General features: G+C 42.4%; 1 protein-coding gene across 1 annotated transcript in view; it reads right to left on the reverse strand.

Annotated features, from left to right (window-relative positions):
• GABRR1 (gamma-aminobutyric acid type A receptor subunit rho1) overlaps positions 1 to 12512 on the reverse strand; it is a 31618-nt gene extending 19106 nt beyond the window's left edge. Inside the window, exon 1 of the mRNA XM_033143406.1 lies at positions 12097 to 12512. Coding sequence (XP_032999297.1) covers positions 12097 to 12218 — 122 coding nt within the window. The 5' untranslated portion in view covers positions 12219 to 12512. The remainder of the gene's footprint in view (positions 1 to 12096) is intronic.
• Between the last annotated feature and the right edge of the window lie 1213 nt (positions 12513 to 13725).

Genomic DNA, 13725 nt, shown 5'->3' on the forward strand with positions numbered 1-13725 from the left:
ACACAGGCAACATCTAACCTCTCTGAAAAGTTGTGGGAACAAATCAGGATAAATGCTCAGTCAACAGATCCCCTGGAACAAAACCCTGAGTGCAAATGCAGCAACTCAGAACAGACAAGCAAAACTATGCACCTAGTGAGCTGTCATAGTACCTAAATACTCTGTTCTTACATTTGTAGAGGAATTAATAATTTTACTACCTGGTTGTTTACAATGTGAGGGGAAGGAACCAGTGCAGTCATGTTAAAATGGAACTCTAAACTGCTTCCTCATAAGTTTTTCCTTCGTTTAGCTCTTCCTGCTGTTCTCTGCACTAGAAAGAAACTGAATTCTTTGATCATTCTACATTTCTTAGATGATAAAATGTAATCAGACAATTCCCAGGAACAAAACTGAAAGAGAAAACAAAAACACGAAGACAATGCCTCAATGGTTAGAAGTCTGTGTGCAAGATGTTTCACTTCAGATTAGAGATGAAGGCTCACATACTTAACACTTCTCCAGATAAACAAATTAAAATTGTCATTGCACACAGAAATCCTGTGCCTCAATGTCACATCTGCACTATCCATTTAAAGCAGTATCATGCCACATTAAATAGTTACTGCTTCCCCCAAAGAATCATGGGGTGTGTAATTTGTTAAGGGTGTTGAGAGTTGATAGGAGACCCTCACAGAGCTACAGGAGTTCCCTGGAAATAGGATTGGATTGTTAGACCACCCAGGGAATTTGTTACAAAGTGCAGAAGTTCCTAATTTTCATCAGGGCTGCAGTGCTTGGAGAGGGGAGTTTTAACCAGTTCTTACAAAGTAATGATCCTGTTTAAAATTCCTTCCCCTGCCCAAGCCCCAGTGTGCAGGAGGTTGGGCGGGCAATTAGCTTTAGAAAAGTGTCAAAGAGGGGCTTAGCAGCAGCTTAACACCTGCCAATGGTGCCTGTAGAACCTGTGACCAAGCTGAATGCAATTCTGCAGTCAGATTTTGGCCTGCCAGGTGCTTTAAAAACTACCTTTCACAGGTTTCCCCTCCCCTCCCCCACACATCCCAGTATCCCTGTTATTATAATAGCTCTCCACCCGCCATGTCTGAATGATGTTGGAGGGTTAGTGCTCCCATCTCTTATCCGAGTCTATTCCCACTCTGTACTCATCCTGACTAGCAAATAAATTTTTTGTTTGTGTTCCACTCAGCCACTAATATAAATTATTCCCAGAAAGGGAAATACTCGTTCTTCAGGAGGCACAATAGTGTGCTCTGCAGAAAGCAGTAGCATAAAACCCTACCTGAATTTCTTAGACATAGTAAGCCTTGCTCTGTTATGCCTGAACAGGGGATGCAAACAAGTATGGGGCATGGCAGGGGGGGCGCACATACTAGCCCTGTACCCAACATGCTTTCCCCATGCATGTTGAGTGTAAAGGTATGAAGGGTATTTTTCACGCATGTTCACGTGAACATTCTTAGAAGTCTCTGTGTGATTAGGACTCCTGCTCAATATGAGAAGGTCAGGGAATGGGGAGCAGACAGGAACATTGGGGGCCGGGGCTACTTGTGTTTATATGCACAGTTCAGACATCAAGTATGACATAATGTTGTGAGCTAGCTTTTTAGTTATTATGGGGTTTGCATCTTGTATTTTGCTCATCCGACAAGAGCGTAGATTGTGACTTATTTAAACAAAGACTGACCATGTGAACTCATCATGGATTAGTGGAGCCTAGGGAAGGGATGTACTGAAAGAAGCATTTCTTAACTGATCTTGATTTCTCCTCACATAACAGTAAAATCAGGTTGCACAATTAAGAAATTGGACTCTCTTTTTGTAAGGAAAGTGACAGCAGAGTGCACTGGATACTGTAGGATAACAGTTCATTGATGTGACATCATATAATAGCATCTTTGCAAATTAATCAGAATGAATGCTGAATGAATTCATTCCAGAATGAATGTTGGTGTGCATAACCTCCCTGCAAACTTTGTGCAAAGTAATCAAGATGAATGCTTAATGAACAAGTTGCCTGGAAGCAGCCAAAGAAACAAAGAGAAGTAAATAGGATACTAGTTTAGCACCTCAAGTCTAAGGATCAACTTAAGTTGTAGTGATACAGTAAAGGTAAAGGTAAAGGGACCCCTGACCATTAGGTCCAGTCGTGTCCGACTCTGCGGTTGCGGCGCTCATCTCACATTACTGGCCGAGGGAGCCGGCGTACAGCTTCCGGGTCATGTGACCAGCATGACAAAGCCGCTTCTGGCAAACCAGAGCAGTGCATGGAAACACCGTTTACCATTCCGCTGGAGCGGTACCTATTTATCTACTTGCACTTTTGATGTGCTTTTGAACTGCTAGGTGGGCAGGAGCTGGGACCAAGCAATGGGAGCTCACCCCGTCACGGGGATTACCGCCAACCTTCTGATCAGCAAGCCCTAGGCTCTGTGGTTTAACCCACAGCGCCACCTGCGTCCCTTATTGATACAGTACTTGTGCCCAATGGCTGCGAGGCCAGACCAGGTCTATCCGGTAAGCTATGCGGGAGCAGTAGACCTGGTGTCTGGCAGAAGTAAGGCCAGATCTATCCATTAATCTTGAGCTATTGCAGATGACATGGGAAAAATTGACATGCCAGAAGCAAAAGGCAAACCAGATTGGTACAATGTATTTGCATGTACAGCTATCCCACCAAGGGCTCAGTTGCTGTGCCCAGCCTTTGGTTTGTTCTCTAGAGCCATTATGAAGCAACAGTCTGCCCCCATGCACTTGGCAGAACACCACTATGTTGAGCTGTTGCTCCATACATTACTTATGAAACAGGACCATTGCAATATGGAAACAAGTGGCATCATATTGCATGTTCCAACATGGGGAACCTGAGGGGACTTCTAGATGGGGCAAGGTTACTATTGTAAAAGGATAGTTCTGCTATTGCAAAACGCTAGTTGGTAACATTTCTTTCTTTCTTTCTTTCTTTCTTTCTTTCTTTCTTTCTACAGCATTGGGGTTTTCCTGGAATGGGCAAATCTGGTGGGATTGGGGGGATATGGGATGCCTATTTGATGCCAGAAATGTCATGTGGATGCTGTAAAAAAAAAGTGTGTGCAAGGTGTGCCTACCCCACAATAAACGCCCATCTTACGTATGCCAACCAACTTAGGTTTTTGCTCATGGTCCAGTTGCAGGAAAGGTCAGGGGGATCAGCTTTTTTTTTAACCTGTTGTATTCTACGAGTGAATAGACAGCTTTACTGCTGGGCTTTGTTCATACACCTGGGGGGGAAATGCTTCCACATTATGTTATCCTCCCCAAAACTCAACCTACCAAAAACTGTTGGATTCCCTCTCCCCAAATTTAATCTGCGTTTTGCCCAATGCTTGAGAATGTTCTGCCCCCTGGGCATGGGCATAGCCAAGTAAATAAAATAAAGTAAATAAAAATACTTAACTAACTGACCAATTGCATTGCGGACAGCTTAGTTCTGCCCTCCTCCCAACATAAAGCCTGTACCCCTGTAACATAAACCCTGGCTATGCCCATGCTTCAGGGCCCATCAAACTTTGAGAATTTTTGGTTTTAAGCACTGGCAATACTAGGACTGAAAAGGTCTAAAGAGGTGATGAGAAGGAAAGGAAATGTCCATAATTCTGTGTTACAAGTGATAGTTACTTAATAAAGTGGAAGTTGCAAGCACTTTAAGAAACAATTGTTCTTAAACGGCCTCAGTCCAGTACACCTGAAGGAGCATCTTCACCCCTATCGTTCTTCCCGGACACTGAGGTTGAGTGCCGAGGGCCTTCTGGCTCACTGCGAGAAGCCAAGTTACAGGGAACCAGGCAGAGGGCCTTCTCAGTAGTGGCACCAGCCCTGTGGAACACCCTCCCACCAGATGTCAAAGAGAAAATAACTACAGTGGTACCTTGGGTTACGTACCTGATCTGTTCTGGGGTGCTGTTCGCACCTCAAAAAGTACGCAACCCGAACTGCGCAGGACGCTTCTGCGCATACACAGATTGCATGGAACACTCTGCGCGTGCGCGGCACTGTGATCTTTACTTCCGGGTTTGCGGAGTACGCAGCCCGAAAGTACACAACCCGAAGCGTTTCCAACCTGAGGTATGACTGTACTAGACTTTTAGAAGACATCTGAAAGCAGCCCTGTTTAGGGAATCTATTGTTTAATAGATTATTGTATTTTAACATTCTGTTGGAAGCCACCCAGAATGGCTGGGGAAACCCAGCCAGATGGGTGGGTATAAATAAATTATCATTATCATTATTATTATTATTATTATTATTATTATCATCATCATCATCATTATTATTATTATTATTAAATCCTGGTGCAATCATCTCTTCCCCAAGTGTAACTAAGGTACAAATAGAACGTGAAGGTAATATTTTACTTTAATTAAATCATTACCTTAAAATAAGTTATTGGATAATTTTCCCACTGTTAATCAAAAATAATATTAGGGTTGCTCTTGAGACATTTTCTGAATTAGCAACGGATAGCTGCACATGAAAAGGGAACTGAAATTCTGAGGTGTGCTTCCATTTTGCACAAGGAAATGCACAATCTCTTGCAAGTTCTTTACAGTGACTCCAGTACTGCTCCCAAGCTTCTTTCCTCTGGATCCTATCCTGTGAGCATAACTTTCAGTTTTGCACACCACAATGAAAGTGTGTTGCAAAAGGTGCCTGATGAGCAAATAACTTTAAATAGCTCAGTCAAGCAATGCAAGATGTACAGCAGAGGAAGGCAAAAAGTAAGCCAAATCATATAATCTTTTATTTTTTCATAATCTCTGGAAGCAACACAATATTGACAACTATCTTTCTGAATGACATAAAACTTTCCTCCCCCACCCATCCCAGTTCTGACAAAAGTAGATGAAAAAAATCCAATCAGAGAGAGAGAGAGAGAGAGAGAGCGTTGGTGGGAGGAAAGACAGATGGACAGGTCCTTTCAGTAGAGATGGAGAGATGCATTAGGGTGAATTCAAGAAGTGGGAAGATGGTGACAGTGGAAAGATGCTTAGGTTGTGCAAGTGGTAGAAAGAAGAAATTATCACCATCATCTTTGATTTCTCAGGGCAGTTTACATAGGGTAGATGATAGTTAAAAACACAAAACAACAGGTACATTTAGAACAAGACTGAAACCCTAACGAGAGGACACTCATGGTAAAGACCCACTTGTCCAGCTGTGAAAGCCTGTTGGAACAAAAATGTCTTCAGTTGTTTACAGAAAGTGCAGGAAGTGGGTGGTGGTAGCTTGTTGTATCTCATCAGGAATGTCACCAAGTAGAAAATGTGGTACATAGGCTAGAGTAAGGATGGCAAAGCTGTGCCCTTCAGTTGTTATTGGGCTGCAGCTTCCATCATTCCTAACCATTTGCCATTCTGAGTGGGGCTGGTGGGAGCTGGAGTCCAACAATAGAGACCAATAATGCGTTCAAGGCTGCAGGTTTCCATTCCTGGGCTGGAGGAACAAGTAGTTTACCAAGTGCCATCTCCACAGAGAAAAAATCACAAGGGGGAAGAAGGAGTTAATAATAAACTCAGCCTACAAAAAGTAAAAGCAAATGGATATCACTTCTCCAGTCTTTCGTAGTGTATATTTCTATTATCTTCTTGGCACCTGTTGAAAACCTTCCTTTCCCAACATTACTTTTAAGTGCAGATCATTTAAAATAAATAAAAATAAAAATCCCAGTCTGTATCTGTGTTGGACTTGAAATTCTTTTAAAGAAATTCTTTTATTGCATATATTTTTTACTGTTGAATTGCTTTGGGGACATTATATGAGAAGCAAATCATAAGGGAAATAATAACTATCAGCAGTAGAGCAAAGAGCTAAGGACAGGGAAGATTAGTAGGTGTGACTGCTGTTAGAAATGATGCAGTAGGAAAATGCAGAGCAGAAAAAAGGAAGACGATAAAACAATAGAGGTAAAAATAGATTAAATCTGGGTCACAGTGGGATTCTAGTAGCAGCACAGGAACGAAGTGGGGCTGCTCTGTGGTAGTGGGAGTCCCCCCTCTCTCCCCCACTTCACCTTCCTCCCCTTTGGCAGGCTTTCCAGCCTGTGCACCTAACAGAATTCATTTCAGGACCCCTCTAGCCCTTCTTTAAGGCAAATCCCCATCCTTATCCCTATCCTAGCTTGAGCCAAGATTGTGTGCAGGAAGTTGCAATGGTGGAAAATTGCAAAGCAAAGCAGCCTCCGTTCCAGTTACACCTTAGTTATCACCCATTAACTATTCTGCCTCACCCAGTCATTTATATAAGTAGTCCACCTGTGGGTGCAGTAAAAGAAGAAAACCCAGTCAAAAGGAGGCTCTGCTCCTGTTTGGCAATTCAGGAAGCTCTATTAGAAAAATAACTGGGTTGCCTTCAGACCATCAGTACTTTTTGAAATTCAAAAAGGAGGAATTCAGCTGTATACCACAAGGTTAGTTTTGAGCAAATAAAGTGGATCAGGGTGAGTGTTCTGGCACAACAAATCCACCTTTATTTAAAGGACTTTTTGCAGTTAGGCAAGTGACAAGGAAATGCAACGTGTGGGATAAAAGACTGATCAACGGAGCCATATAACCATAGTGGCAAGCAAATCAGAAGGAATGCTCATTGGCATATAGCCTCCCCACAAATCAGAACAAATGCTCGATAAAGACTGTACGTGGTATAACTTCCATGTAAGCTTTGTGCAAGCAGATCGGGATGTGCAAGCTCAATAAACATGTCATCTGGAGGAACTAAGGATCAGAATTTTTTTCTCGTTGGCTGTGATGGCTGGGGTTGGTGGGTATTGGAGTCCAACAAGAACTGGAAGGGTAGAGGTTCCCCCCTCCTGAAACAGACAGTGGTGTGTGGGACACAATTTACAGAGCAGAAGAGATGTTTGGGCAGGGGGTGCTGAACCACTTTGTGCCCCAACACAGCCTGTCTCCTGATGTCACTTTTCCATCAGCCAGGCACAGATAATGATACTGAACCTACTTGAGAGACAACACTGTTATTTAAGTGAGAGAGAAAATAGTTTTACTTAAGCCAAGGGTCATTAGCCTTTGTAGTAACTTTGTTTAGTTATTTCACCACATCTATACCATTTGTACTAATGTTATCCAAGGCCAAAAAAATCCTATACCTGGGAGTAAGTCCCATTGAACTTGGGGGAAGGGGGAATTGCTTCTGAGAAGGCAGTGCACACACAAGGAAAATAATATATTTTAATGCCCTAGAAATATCCATTGCCTTATTTCTCAGTGCTGCACCAACAAAATTGGGACAGGGCAGATTGGATTCCCAAAGGAGCACAGGCAGAAGGATCAACTTCAGGACTGAGCCCACAGTGGAGTCTGGAAGAAGCAGATCTAGCAGTAATCCTGAGCAAGTAGCAAGAGCAAAAGACTGACAAGCAAAGGCAGTGTAATTCAAAAGGTCAATAATAGTAATCAGGAAGTAATGGTGACCAGAGATATATATTTCAGGACCCTGGACAGGACCCTGAGATAAGACAACTCCAACAAGTGCTGTGTGGGAACTGAGCTGTTCTATTGGCCCTGACTACCCTTCCCAGGACTCCTACAGGTTCAGCCCTCTGTCCTGGAGTCTGATACACTGCCGTCTCTCCATTCTTTTTAATTGAGCACACTACCTTTTGTGGTGAACGTTCTCAGTGGCACTGGAGGCCCTTAAAGGCAAGGATTCTGGATTCATGATGGGGTCCAGCTTGGAAGCTGCAGTGACTGGTGGTCCTAGCTCAGGGGTCTCCGGTCCAAGCATGTCTGATTCTGAAGGCCTCTGCTTACTGGACTTGGTCCAACACCTGTGGGTTGTGCTACTGCCTCTTCTGACCCTCCTGATTCATTCCCCCCTCAAAATCAGTGTCCATGTTGGTGCTGGCAATCTAGATGATGATGGCAGGCACCTCTGCACACTCAGGAACCTTGCTTTTGCAGGTTTCCTTACTGCATGGTGAGCTTCCTACTCATTTACACTTGTAGGCATACACTTGTTTCAGATGTTGAAACAAATAGCCATAAGTCAGAGACAACCTGTTGCTGAGGTGCCTCCCTACCCCTACTTACAGGCCAACTTTATCCCCTTGCTGGCTTTATGTTGGCTTGGAACTGGTTTTAGTTGTTATCTTTATGCTGGATTTTCGATGTACAGTGGTACCTCAGGTTAAGTACGCTTCAGGTTAAGAACTCCACTAAGAACAGAAATCGTGCTCTGGCGGCGCAGCGGCAGCAGGAGGTTCCATTAGCTAAAGTGGTGCTTCAGGTTAAGTATGCTTCAGGTTAAGAACGGACCTCCGGAACGAATTAAGTACTTAACCCGAGGTACCACTGTAGTATTATTATTATTATTATTATTATTATTATTATTATTATTATTATTATTATTATTTTGCTGTTATCTGGAGGGTACCAGGTTGGCAAAAGCTGTAAATAATAGTTGAATAGTTTTGGCATCTTCTCATTGGAACACTAGCTAGAATGGGACAATTTAAGTACAGTGGTACCTCGGGTTACAGACGCTTCAGGTTACAGACTCCACTAACCCAGAAATAGTACCTCGGGTTAAGAATTTTGCTTCAGGATGAGAACAGAAATCGTGCTCCAGCGGCACAGCAGCAGCAGGAGGCCCCATTAGCTAAAGTGGTGCTTTGGGTTAAGAACAGTTTCAGGTTAAGAACAGACCTCCAGAACGAATTAAGTTCTTAACCTGAGGTACCCCTGTACATCAAATTAGAATTAACTGAAGAAAAGCAGCCTTATGGTGGGGCTGTCCATGGAACTCATGGTTTTTCTAGAAACCAGAGGCAAAGTTGAAAGGAGCTGCAAAATAAAAATATTTCGGGGCAAAATTATGTTGGGTGGTGATGTTTTTTAAAATGTCACTATCAGAAAAGAAAGGCAAGGCCACAGTCACGATACATTGTTGTCAGTATAATTTGTTTCAAACAAAATATTGAAAGGAAACCAATAGCAAAATTAGGAAGTATTGTACAGGCAGCTCCCATTTTGTGCATATTCAATGCATGCACAATTGTGCATGCGCGCACAGTGTTTGGCACCAGAAAAGGGGAAGGGCGGGACAGGCCTATGCGTGATAACACTTGGAGGGCCACAGGTTTCCCATCCCTGCCCTAAGAAAATAAAAGTAGCTTTATTATATTAGGAATTGGAAAGTAGGCACCCTGTCTCCACCCATTACCTGATCCAGTTTGAACAATCCCTTTTCCAGGGTCTGCGATAACTTTCCAAAAGCAATGTCCTGATTTCAGTACAGGTATCAGTATCAGCACCACATTGGGTCCTGCCCCCCTGCCCACTCCAACAAAACATTCCCATTTCATGAAGGAATGCTTCTTATTATCAGTAAAAACAGCCAAATCCTGATCTACCCTTAGTCTTCATGCATCATATTACGATGTACATATTTGGTTGATGATTTACAAATCTAAGCTTCCTAATTTTCTTTTGACGTGCCAGGCATATTTAGCAAGTCACATACATGGTGTGTGTGTGTGTGTGTGTGTGTGTGTGTGTGTGTGTGAAACAAGTCTGCTAGAATTGTTTTAACCAGTACTTTATTCTGTGGAATATATAAGATTCTCATCTCTCTGCTTTCCTTATTTGTTTTCTTGCTCTGTACTGTTACTAGACAACCTATCTGTAATTTTTGATGTGCTCTTAGGTCCAGTTTGCCCAGTCTCCTGCAGAGCATGGGAGAAAGCACAAACTGTCCCCTCCTGTGTCTAGTTTCTCTGCCCAGACTATATCAGGTGTATGTCATTCCAATATGCAACCAGTGAATAGAATCTTTCAGAACTCCTGCTGGAATAAACACAGGGCACCTGATGAGTCCTTTATGTCTTGCCAATTGGCTGTTGGGCCAACAATTACTGCTTTCTTTCACAGACTTCTGTAGCTTTCCATTTCTTTTCTGTGTTCCCACATCCCATGGAAAACAATTTGAAATGGAAATTAGCGTGATTGAGATCGATGTCAGCTGCAGCATACACAAAAGTATGATTATTGGAAGGCATGAACCGGATCAGGCAATTTAAGCATCAACATATCCTCCAACATTTCACAAGAGAACATAAGGACAGCGATTTATGTCCTTGAAGGCCTGTCCTAGGCCAGGTGGTGGTGGTGTATGTGTTTGAAAAGCAAATAAAAACTATATTATAACACACCCTTGTCACATCATAGATCACTGCCTGACAGTGCAATATTAAACCTGTCTACCCAGAGGTAAGTCCTGTTGAATTCAATTAGGCTACTTCCAGGTAAGCAGCATTAGAACTACACCCTAAGTGTGTTTGCCACACATGTTTCTGAAGATTTTGCTCCACTTGCTTATACTGTATTAATCTATTTGGCAGTAAAAATTAACAAAGGTCACTTTTCTTTAGTATCTGTGGCAATTTATCAATTTAATCATTCAGCTGTGACTAGTATCTCCTTTACCTATTTTGATACCAGCCCTGAAAGCATTTCATAGGCTTGGATCTTAATATAATTTATGGGAGTTAGTAGAAGAAAAGTTATCCCCCTGTGTATCCCCTGCATCCCCTGAAAAGCCTCTTCAGAGAGTCAGGGATCCTTCCACTGCAAGATGATGGCTATGGCCTGCCCCAAAGGTCAGAGGTGTTAATGCTTCTGAGTACCAGTTGCTAGAAGCCACAGGAGGTGAGAGTGCTCTCCTGCTCAGGCCGTGCTTGCCAGTTTCCCACAGGCATCTGGTTGGCCACTGTGACAACAGGATGCTGGACTAGATGGGCCATTGGCCTGAAACAGCAGGCTCTCCTTGTGTGATCACATGTTCAACAGGTTGCTACGGGAGGGGGCTTGACCCTGACATCAGGCAGAGCTCTTCATATAGGCCAATTCCCTCTACCCCAAAACCCCCAAGCCCACCCCACACTGTTCAGGTTGTGCCCTCCTGGCCTTCTGGAGAGGCTTTCCATGGGATGCAGAGGGGATTTTCCTTCCACAAACTTCCTTAAATTAACTTATCTTACGATATAAACTATTAACACAAATACTGATACTGCAGTAATAGTTTTGAAACTGAACCTCTTGGCCTTCCTAAATCAGTGGAGTTATATTGCTTTAAAAATGTTAGATTCTTCCCACTACCAACACGCTCAACTCTATTAATTAACAATCATTTTCACAGCTTATGCTAAAATAATATGTAAAACTGGTTTTAAAAATTAAGAGACTTATGGCTATCTTACTTAGCATATGTCTTAGATAACAGTTTTTGCAATGAAAACTACAATGTCATAGTCTCCGATCTAATCTGTACAAGCACTTACCCTGCTCGCCCACAGTAAAATGTTGAACTGGGCAACTGGCAGTTAATATTAGAAATACTGAACAGATAAAACTATATGGACCATCAGTATCTCTTCCTATCTCCAACAATAGTATGTTTTCTCCTTATTATATCAGCCCAAGAAAAATAACGCATCCTCATTGTAGAAATAAGCAGATCAGGAATCTAGAGGGAATTTTATAACTTTTCCTATTTTTCCACAATAGTTTGCCATCTGATTTGACTTATTTCCCCTTCAAAACACCAATATAATATAAGTAAATATTAATAATTATAATGGGCATTGGGCATATACATAGAAAGTTGAATGCATGACGGTCAAAGAAGATTATCATGGCAGTTATAAACAACATACCTCTTAATGTGTTGGGTGTGTATTCAAAATTTGAAACTGAAAAACATTAGAATCTGCCTGTAAATTATATCTATATCTAGTCACAGTCCTTCAGTAACATCCATACATTGATTAAAATATTGATTAGTAAATGCCAGTTAAACTCCTCCTGCTTCTCTTCCCCAAAGCTAGAAAGCCATAGTAAATTGAATTTTCATTTGTTCATCTGGTATGTTGAGTTGTAAAAATGCACAAAACTAAATGAAAATGGAGCAACACAAAGCATTAAAAGCAAAGAACGGAAGATCTCTTGTACAAATGTGAGGCAGCTAGTTTGACCCATTAAGGCCGTTTTGTTCATTTGAAATACTGCATCATCTCTCGCCCTGCAGATTGACAATTCAACTCACCTGCCTTTCTTGTAGACTTCGTGAATTTCTTTCCCTTGCCGGTGAGCTCTGCATTCTGTGGACAAAACCCATGCCCAAAACAGCAAGAAAACGCTAAACTGCATTTTATGAACAGTCAACATGATATCCTCTGGTCTTATGTCCAGAAATAGTCCACAAAAGAAGAGGAAAACCAAAATGAAGATCCTTTTTCTCTTTTTAAGACATTATCAGTCTGTTCATTATTGAAAGGATGTTTACTCATACGAAAAATCATCCCACAGTATTTAATCTGGACAGTGGGGAAAGCAATTTCCACTAAACCTATAAATCCCTCTACGTCAGATGGCAGGGATTTTCAAACAGTGTAGAATTCATGGATCTGCACAGAACAATTATTCTTTTTCGCTTGAAACAGGCTATTGTACAAATTGGTTTAAAGTGAAGCATTTCAGGTATTTTAGAAAATGATATTTGTCATTCCCCTCTTGGAAAGCCAGGATTGTCCGCCTGTTCAAAGGCTGACTAGCATAGCAGTTTAAACTGGAGGGAGGGTAACAGGAGCACCTGTTGAGATGTCTGTGTGTACCAGCACTGATTTTAACAAGAAGCCATTCTGGGGTGCATCACATAGCAGCACTTCATTCTCACTGCTTTACTGTATGCATGAAAGATACTATTTTGATCTGGTAGCACTCCGTCCTTGTTGTTTATGGAGATGCCATTACTGATGTGCTTCAAGAAACGTGCAGGGCTTGTGGCTTATGCTTTATTGCTGACTGTGTGCCAGGGCGCCTGGATATAGGAAGCATCCAATTATAAGGTGATAAAGATCTGCACAGAGTGAATTTCAAATCATCTCCAGAGCTGGATATTTATAAGCTAATCATAGCTTATTATTCTCATCATCTCAACAAAGTAGACTAGTAAACCTAATAGGAAAAGAAAGTGATAAAGAGTTTTCACAGGCTTGGGTAGTATTGTTGCCAGTATTTGGCAGTTCATGAAAAGGGTATTGATGCTAACAAAGGATTTAGAAAACTCAGCACTATTTGGGTGGGGATTCCCTCCCTACTGTCAGCGCTGCCCATTCACTTGCCTCTCTCCGTTTGAGCCCAATTCTTGCACTGTCCAGGGGTATAGGCATGGCAAGAAGATGGTGCTGCTACATTTCCTTGTTCCTGCTGCTGCTGCTCACTTTGTTAAAGGGGACAGGTGAACAGACAATAACAGTAAGGAGGAGCATCAGTAGAGCCAGTGGGATCCAGGGGTTGGGAGTGGGCCTCCTTCTGGGGTGTGGACCTTGGTCCATACCTGACATTGCTGACCTTTGATGCTAACCCCAAGAGAGCTGCACCCGTTGTTCCCTTCCCAATAAGTCACAGAGAATTCCAAACCCCGGAGATGGAATATGCAGTGGAGGGGAGATCAGCATCCCAAACCTTATTGGTTGCATTTGCCATGGTGGAAAGGGTGTTTGCAGCAACTCCAGACTGTCACAGTTGGGCCCAGGTCAGTAGTAGCTTGCCTTCCAGGTGCCAGGTTTTGGAAAGACTTTAAAGGGCCAACAATATCATATTAGTATTGCAAAGGCTGACACATTGTGTTATCAGAGAAACTGAGCCCCAAACATCACACTTTGCGTGGTCT

Source organism: Lacerta agilis, chromosome 3 (genome assembly GCF_009819535.1).
Source record: "Lacerta agilis isolate rLacAgi1 chromosome 3, rLacAgi1.pri, whole genome shotgun sequence".
NCBI lineage: Eukaryota > Metazoa > Chordata > Lepidosauria > Squamata > Lacertidae > Lacerta > Lacerta agilis.